We start from the raw sequence: 9,495 nt of genomic DNA on the forward strand, positions 1-9,495 counted from the left end.
GGTTGTATTTACTCTTTTCTCATCATCTAGAATGGTTAGGTAATGACTTAACCCAGATAAAAGATAAAACTAAGGCATCACTTGTAGTAAGCTTTTTGGCAAAAGTTGCATTAGCCAAGTACACCAAAAAGCTAAGCATACACTTTCAAAGAAAGCTATTATATTGGTTAGTCGGGTAAGACTTGCTGAGTACTTCGTACTCAGGGGATCCCTTGTTGTTGTTTTCAGAAAAACCAGCAAGGACTCACCGAAGAGAAAGCTCTGAAGATCTAGAGTATCTTATGAGTCTCATGATACTCTAGAATAAAACTTAAGTGTTTATTTTTCTTCCGGACTGGTTCATGTTTTAAATTCTTAGAAACACACTAACCTGCACTATTAAGTTTGTTTCAAACTATGGTTGTGATATATCGTACCTTGGTTATGTCTTTAAAAATGTAATATTTGTTGATATTATCCCATCGCGGATATTATCCTGATGTATGGCTATGAGACACGTCGTGGATCCTTCGAGGAGTCCTAGGGACACTCGACGGACTACCGGACTTATGCTGTTTTAGGTGCGTTTCGGATAATTGCTGTTCCGACAGCGATTAGGCGCACTTAAACCAGCTTAAGTTGGGCGGTTCCGCCACAGCGACCCTTTCCACATACTGTACCATAAACTCCTCCGCACCTAACAGGAGCTGCGAGTATGGAGCAGTGGTCTTATATCTGATGCAAGACAACAACTATATACAGCAATGGAGGGCATACTGCGTCTGGACATCGCGCAAGAGCACCAACCACTCACCCAAGGCGAGCAACAACTACGAGCACAACTCAAAAAGAGGGAACTAGGGCTAGCTGCAGTTGAAAGAATGAGAAGGAAACAAGCATCATGTATAACAAATCTCAAGGCAAGAGACACGAACTCGCGCTTCTTCCATCGAAAAGTAAATGCACGCAAAAGACATAATCACATTCAAAGACTGCAAAATGATTCCGGATGGGCTGTTTCCCATGAAGAAAAAGCGGCAGTCACTCAGCAACACTTCAAGAATGCCCTCCACTGATCACCGCAGCGCAAGAACGACATCAATTGGGATATGCTAAACTTGCAGCGCCACAACCTAGACGACTTGGAAGCCCAATTTACCAAAGAGGAAATCAAAAGAGCCATTCACCTCCTACTAGCCAAAAAAGTCCCAGGATCGGACGGATTCACCAGAATTTTCTTCAAAGAATGCTGGGAGACTATCAAGCAAGACGTAATGAATGCGGCAAATGTGTTTTACCTCCTTCGGACAGACAACTTGAGCCTTTTAAACTCAGCCAACATCATCTTGCTACCCAAGAAGGAAGAGGCCAACTCAATCAGTGACTTTCGCCCAATTAGTCTGATTCATTCGTTCATCACAATCCTCGCAAAAGCTTTGGCAATGTGGCTAGCACCCCACATGGAAACGATCGTCTCCAGACACCAGAGCACATTCATCAAAAAGTGAAGCATTCACAACAATTTTATGTATGTCCGATCCACGGCTAGACGTCTCCAGTGAAGTAAATGCCCTGCCTTGCAGATCAAACTGGACATTGCCAAGGCCTTCGATTCCATCAGGTAGGACTACCTTCTCTCTCTCACGCAAATACTAGGTTTCCTTGTTTGATGGTGCAATTGAGTAGCTGCACTCCTGTTTACTTCATCGTCACGCGTCCTACTCAACGAGGTGCCAAACGGGCCTATCCAACATGGGAGGGGGCTGAGATAGGGGGATCCATTGTCCCCCTTGTTGTTCGTCATCGCAATTGATCCGCTACAGAAGCTTCTGAAATTAGCAACTGACCGAGGGCTACTCTCTAAATTACAAGGCCGTGCAAATGATCTATGGATATCGATGTATGCGAACGACACGACCATCTTTGTCAACCCAACGCAAGCAGACATAGCCACCCTGGTCGAAATTCTTTCATGTTTCGGTGATGCCACTGGTCTCGACACCAATTTCCACAAATCAATGGTAGTACCAATTCGATGTGCAAGCGTGAACATGGACGACGTCCTTTATAACTTCCCAGTGCAAAGATCTCATTTCCCCATCAAATACTTGGGTCTTCTGCTAACCACTAGAAGGCTTCGACGCATTGACTTTCAACCTCTAGTGGACAAGGCGGCGGCAAAAATGACTTCATGGAATGGGAAGAATATTAGCTACGCGGGACGATTGACGCTCGTCAAATCAGTCCTCACATCACAAGCTATCTACTTCCTCACGGCCTTGCGTGCGCTGAAGAGCGTATTAAAGGAAATAGATAGTAAGAGGAGGACATTCCTTTGGGCGGGATCCGAGGCTCTCACAGGCGCCAAATGCATAGTAAATTGGTCAAGATCAACTCATCCAAACAATTTAGGGGGCTTGGGCATCCTTCACTTTGGCAAATTCGCGCGAGCGCTGCGGTTACGCTGGCTATGGAAAGATTGGGTGGAAGACTGCAGGTGCTGGGATGATCCTGACTTACCTTGCAACAAAATAGGTAAGCTCCTATTCGCGGCAGCATCCTCAATAATTGTGGGCAACGGTGCGCGAACTTTGTTCTGGAAGAGCTCATGGCTCAAGGACGACAACCTTGCGATATAGCACTAAATATTTTCAAGATCTAAAGGAAGAAAAAAAAGGTCATTGAAGGAGGCGTTAACTCACAACAGTTGGGTCCGCGACATAAATCTGCACCATACGGAATTTTTTGGCTCGGCACTTCATCGAATACATCAAACTGTGGAGGGCAGTAAGAGAGGTTGACATAAGGGAAAATGTGCAAGACTCCATCTCTTGGAAGTTCACAAAAAATGGGGAGTACTAGCAGGTTCAGCATACAGAGTGCAGTTCATCGGAGCTGAGAAGACAAACCTGAAGATTCTCATTTGGAAGACTTGGGCTCCTCCAAAATGCAAATCCTTCGCTTGGCTGGCCATCCAGAACCAGGTTTGGACAGCAGACATACTACAGGCGCGAGGCTAGGCAAACTCATTGCCCCCTATGTAGACGAGAGTAGGAGACAGGACGCCATCTGTTCGCGGAGTGCCACTACACCAAGCGAATATGGAACGAGATGGCGACGTGGGTGTCCAGTGGCGGCCTCCGACCCGCGAGCTGGCAGATGCAACTTTCCATCCACCAATGGTGGACAAACCTAGCTGGCGAAGACCGACGCGGACTAGATAAGGAATCATCCTCGTATGCTGGGTCATCTTGAAGGAACGCGACGCAAGGATTTTCGACCGCAAGGAGTCTACAACACAACAGCTCACGCAGAACATTAAGAACGAGGCATCCATGTGGATAGCAACAGGGGCAAAACACTTGGCGGTAGCTAGGACAGCTGTCAGTAGTTTCCAAGTTTTCTCTTTTCGTGAGTATGAGCGCTATCCGCCATTCATTGAGGTGTTGTATTTTTTAAACTATTCGTGCCCGTATGAGCATCGCTTCTTTTTAATATAACAGGCAGCTCTCGTGCCAGTTCGTTTTGAAAAAAAACTCATCAACCATCCATTCATCCTATAAGTAGAGCCATTATTAGACCACAAGCTATTGTCCAAGGCAAGTAGAGGCATACTGTGTCGACCCATAGATTGCCGAGTTTGCACTTTGCACCGAAGTCCATCGCTACCTTATGGCCAACACAAAGACAAATTGCAGTTCTTCCATGCAAGAGCAAGACACCAGCCATGCGCCAACACCGCCAAGCACCCCGCGCTGGCCGTCGCCGCTGGTCATATTCAGCGCCTGCCTCGTCCTCCTAGGCGCCGGCGGCCTGCTCCTCCTCCGCGTCTACTTCGTCCACGGGGTACGGCGCTTGTGGCTGTCCACCCTGAGCCAGCTCTCCGGCTGGCCGCTCCTCGTCCCGCCCATCTGCATCTCCCTCTTCCGCGGCCGCAGGGAAGGGATTGCCAACCACCTCCTGCCCGCGCGCCTCGTCGGCGCCGTGGCCTTGCTCCGCGGGCTCTTCGCCGTGGCGTGCTTCGTCTACTCGCTGGGAGCGCAGTCGCTGCCCGTCTCCACGTCCTCGCTGCTGCTGGCTATGCAGCTCGCGTTCAACGCGGTGTTCGCGTTCCTGTTCGTCGGGCTCCGGTTCACGCCGTTCTCGGCCAACGCCGTCGTCCTGCTCACCCTCGGCCCGGCGGTGCTCGGGGTCGGGCCGCCGTCGGGGAAGCCGGCGGGCGAAGGTTCGAGGACGTACTGGACAGTGTTCTGCGAGGCCATCGCCGCGGCAGCGCTGGCCGGGCTCGTGCTGCCGCTCGTCGAGGTCGCCATGGCGCGCTACGGCCGGCGCACCGGAGCTGCCGCGAGAGTGCCACCCCCTTACGTGACGGTGATGCAGATGCAGGTCGTGATGGGCGCGGCTGGCACGATGGTGTGCCTGCTCGGCATGGCCGTCAAGGGAGACTTCCGGGCCATGCCAAGGGAGGCCCCCGAGTTCGGGCTTGGCAAGACCAAGTACTGCCTGGTGTTCATCTTTGAAGCCGTTTCGTGGCAGCTTTTCAACCTGGGGATCATGGGCCTAATCATTTGCGTGTCGTCGCTGCTCGCCGGCGTCATGTCGCCGTCCTGCTACCGCTGTCCGAAGTCCTCTCCGTCATCTTCCTTCACGAGAAGTTCGACGGAACGAACGGCATTGCCTTGGTGCTCTCACTGTGGGGCTTCGTGTCCTACCTCTACGGTGAGAACGCGCAGAAGAAACTGGAGGCGAAGAAGATAGCGCCGCAGGCTTGCCATTGAGAAATGTATGCGAGACGTCGTCTTAAAAGAACAGCATCTGCAACATTGACATCAAAGCTTGATTCTCTGAGAGGGGGGTAAAAAAATCCTGCACCAACATTGACATCACGAGACTTTGTGAATCATGGCTCAGTACGATCGAAGCAAGGCACTGAGGAGAGAATCTCGTAAAAATCTGTAGTTTTAATTTTTTTTTAAAAAAACAGAGTATTTGAATAAAATTTTCGATCACCGCTGTGTTCCTTGCCGCAAGTAACAGTACAATCAATACTTGATTTGGATAATTTATTTGGAAAGTTATGGATTTTTTCTTTATTTCCAATCTTTTGTCTGTACGAGAATCGGTGATGCGTTAACCTTTTAGCCCCGTTTGGTTCTTCAGTCCGGACTAAAATTTCTATTACATCGAATGTTTAGATACTAATTAGAAATATTTAACATAGACTAATTACAAAACCAATTGCACATGGAGGACGAATCTATTAAGCCTAATAAGTCCATGATTTGACAATATGATGCTACAGTAAACATGTGCTATGATGGATTAATTAGGTTTAATAGATTCATCTCGTGAATTAGTCTTATAATTAGTTCTTCTAATTAGTCTTCAAATATTCGATATCACAGGAATTTTAGTCCGCCCTATAACCAAACGGGACCTCTGCGTTGATGCATGGCACTCTCGTGGGCCGTGTCTGGGCTGAGGGCGCGCACGGCCGACGTGACGTCGCGCGACTAATCAAATCGCCGTGTGAACGTCTTCTACCCAGTTACTGGGCCTACCCCGTGAACCACGAGGCAAATGGGGCCCCTGGCTCGCCGGGATCCGCCTCCGACCGATACTGGCGGTCCCCGTCCGTGTCGCAGTCGCACGCGGCGCATGCGTGCCGATTTATACTAAATTTTTAGAGAATCACATCGGATTCGGATCCTAATTAGAAGAATTAAATATAAGCTAATTATAAAACTAACTATAGAACCCCTACACTAATTCACGAGACGAATCTATTAAACCTAATTAATCCATCATTAGCAAATGGTTACTGTAGCATCACATTGTCAAATCATGAACTAATTAGATTTAATAGATTCATCTTGCGAATTAGATTCTATCTGTGCAATTAGTTTTGTAATTAGACTATATTTAATACTCCTAATTAGTATCAAACATCCATAGATACTAAAGTTTAGGGGTGGGTTGTCAAAGAGCTCAGCATCTATGCAAGCACCATCGACTCCCCAGAGGCATCCACACCATATCGCCAGTCGTCACTTACTCCATGCAATGCAAGGCATAAGCAATGCGCCAACGCTGCCGCGCTGCTCGCTGTCGCCGCTGGTCGTACTCAGCGCGTTCCTCGTCCTCCTCGGCGCCGGCGGGTCGCTCCTCATCCGGGCCTACTTCGTCCACGGCGGCCGGAGGCTGTGGCTTTCCACCATGATCCAGTTGTCCGGCTGGCCGCTCCTCCTCCCGCCCATATGCGCCTCCCTGCTCCTCCGCAGCCGGAGCAGGGACGGCGCTGGCGGCGGCGTCGCCGACCACCTCCCCCCTCCGCGCCTCGTCCGCGCCGTGGCCGTCCTCGGCGCGGTCTTCGCCGTGGCGTGCTTCGCGTACTCGCTGGGGTCGCAGGCCCTGCCCCTGTCCACGTCCTCACTGCTGCAGGCGACGCAGCTCACCTTCAACGCCGTCTCCGCGTTCCTCTTCGCCGGGCTCCGCTTCACGCCCTTCTCGGTCAACGCGGTCGTCCTGCTCACCATCGGCCCGGCGGTGCTCGGGTTCGCGCCGTCGTCGGAGACGGAGGCACAAGCTGAAGGCTCGACGGCGTACTGGACGGGGTTCTTGGAGTGCATGTCCTCGGCCGCGCTAATTGGGCTCGTGCTGCCGCTGGTCGAGGTCGCCATGTCGAGGTACGGGCGCCGGGACGGCGGCCCCGCCGCCGCGAGAGCGCCGCCTCCGTCGTACGCGACGGTCATGCAGATCCAGGCCGTGATGGGCGCGGCCGGCACTGCGGTGTGCCTGGTCGGCATGGCCATCGCGAAGGACTTCCAGGCGATACCGACGGAGGCCGCCGCGTTCGGGCTCGGCGAGACCAACTACTACCTGCTGCTCATCTTTGGGGCCGTCTCGTGGCAGCTCTCCAACCTGGGGATCATGGGGCTCATCGTCTGCTCCTCGTCGCTCCTCGCCGGCATCATGATCGCGCTTGTCCTGCCGCTCTCGGAGGTCCTCGCCGTCATCTTCCTCCACGAGAAGTTCGACGGGGTCAAGGGCATCGCGCTGGTGCTCTGCCTCTGGGGCTTCGTCTCCTACCTCTACGGCGAGAGCGCGCGGAAGAAGATGAAGGCTACCGGCAAGCAGGTGGCAGAGGGAAGTAAAGACCTGGAGTCAATCCGTTGCCCCCTGGTGGCACCTTAATGTTTCTAAAATGTTTTTAGTTCCCACTTCCCACCGTGCTTGGTTGGTGAATCTGTCCACATTGGACAGATTGCACTGTTCATGCATGTGGTAGGTACAGTAGCTTTAGTGATCTGTCTGCTAAAGTTCATCTAATAAAGGAAGTTGTTTGTTTAGGCAAACAGTTAGACCAGATACCGAGCTCTCCAGTTCCAAAGAACAATACTCCGAAAACTCGTGTTTGCCCATTCAATCTATACCAAAAGGTGCTCCGGGACTATGCAGTTTTGAGTGCTGTTGTACCATGAGCTAACAGAATCCGTAAAATGATCTGGTACTCCACATATAGGAAACTGGTATCTCAATTCTCAAGGAGTACCAGTTACTAAAAAAAATCTCAAGCACCAAATTTTGGTACCACTCATATTCGTATATATACGTAGTGATACCACTTTAGGAACGGGTAAAGAGGAGCTCTGTGATCTTGTGTACATGTCCATCCGTGTTCCTTTTCTTTTCTTTGTTTTAAAAATGTTTATTTGAGAAAAGTATACACGTTACTCCTTCAAACAGTTGATTGATGGTTTATATGGCGCTAGTATAACGGGACCGGCCCATTTGGCGAAGCATTTCCGTGCAGCCCAGCCCAGCCCAGCCCAGCCCCGCCCCCACCCCCCCACCCTACCCCCCAAAAAAAAAATCTCCTCAAAGGGCTTCTGACGTCCGCTCAGCTGGCCCATGGGCCACAACAGGTTCCGCTTTTCTCTGGACGTCCTTTTCCTTCTTGTTATTATTTACCGTCGTCCGAGACCCTCAAACCCAAGACAAATTAACTACCAGCCACAGCAACTGGCTCCAACAGTCCAACACTTTTTTTTAAACCAACTAAGCAGGAGAGCTGCAGATTATATAATATAGAAAAAAAACTAGACTGGACAACAATAACCTCGTAGGGGTTGACAAAAGAAAAAATATAAAGTTACACACTAAACTACGACTTAATATAACAACTCCACCAACAAACAACTTCATTCAGTCACAGCATGAGGCATGGCAACACAACATCTTCAGTGAAGGCAACACCTAACACAGAGATAAAGAAAGTTCCACCAACACCTCCAAGAAGCCATGACCTTTCAAATTCATAAGTGGCTTGAGGTCGTTGGATGGCAACAATTCTTTTAGGCGGTCTGCATAGTCTTTAATTACATCCTCGTTGAGCTTCCCGTCATTCCCAAGAATACCCAAATTTTTTAACACCTTACGCTGGGCAATGCGAGCACTTCAACGAAGCGACGATTTTATCGTGAGATTTGCATCGGCGTCTTGCTATCACGGACGGTGGTGAAGGGGGGGGGGTGCGTAGGAGGACTTCCAAGGTCCTCGCCTTTCCTAGCTTTGGTGGACGGAGAAGACACGGCCTCTATCGGTGGATCCTCTATTATCATTGGAGCATCTTCTATCTTGACCTCAACCATAGAATAGGAAGGGCTATCTTCGATGGTGATGAGAAAGATAGGGTCTTCAATTGTCACATGTGCATCTAAGATAGCTTCCTCATCATCAAATGCGTCCTCCACTGGAACAACATCCTCCACAGAGGTGATGATTTGTAGCAACATTTGTTCAATGGGTGAGTCTGGGTGCATCAGTGCAGTGGAGGTCCCAAAAGGCACCTCAATGGCATGCTTTGCAGATGTCTTTTGGTGAAACTCAGTGTCATATGCCCCTCTGGGCACCTCCTCATTTGTGACAGGCTCCACCTCTCTGTGAGTCTCTATGGCAGAGATCCTTGTTTTCATCTCATTGATGGCGGAGTTTGCAATGTTCACATATGTGTCTTGACACACCAAGGAGTCGGCAGATGTGCAAACCGCTGCAAGAGAAGTGAGGATCAACGGTGTTGGAGAGTGATGAATGGGAGAACATGGGCCGAAGAGCTCGGCCATGTTAGATGGCATGACACACTCCAAATGGTTGGCCACACGTGCTAGCCGCAGCTTGATGGCAGAAGTCTCCTCCCTAAGTGGGCGCAACACTTCCTCCAAACGAACTGCAATCTTGTGTTGGAGCTCTGATCGCAACAACTCTACGAAAGGTGCAACCATGGACTGTAAGTTCAATGATATCGAAGCAGAAGTGTCACAACGACTATGGTAGATAGGATCGATGTTCTTTTCACACGAACCAATGGGTCGAGAAGCCAACGACATGTTGAGATGTTCTTGCGACTTGGACCCATCCACAATGTCTGCACAAAAAGTAAAGCAACATGCACTTGGCGAAGGCGTGGCCACTACAACAACCCAACTCCATTTTTGTAGAGGTTGCACATTGGAGTCA

The 9,495-nt window shown here is 50.1% G+C and overlaps 1 protein-coding gene and 1 pseudogene across 1 annotated transcript; both read left to right on the plus strand.

Moving 5' to 3' along the window:
* Positions 1-3,612: 3,612 nt before the first annotated feature.
* LOC101768404 lies at positions 3,613-4,855 on the plus strand (annotated as a pseudogene).
* Positions 4,856-5,964: 1,109 nt separating this feature from the next.
* LOC101753257 (purine permease 3) lies at positions 5,965-7,347 on the plus strand. Its single transcript, XM_004985357.4, has one exon. It carries the CDS (start codon positions 5,977-5,979, stop codon positions 7,171-7,173), a length of 1,197 nt encoding a protein of 398 aa, XP_004985414.2. The 5' UTR covers positions 5,965-5,976; the 3' UTR covers positions 7,174-7,347.
* Positions 7,348-9,495: the final 2,148 nt, after the last annotated feature.

Source organism: Setaria italica, chromosome IX, assembly GCF_000263155.2.
Source record: "Setaria italica strain Yugu1 chromosome IX, Setaria_italica_v2.0, whole genome shotgun sequence".
NCBI lineage: Eukaryota > Viridiplantae > Streptophyta > Magnoliopsida > Poales > Poaceae > Setaria > Setaria italica.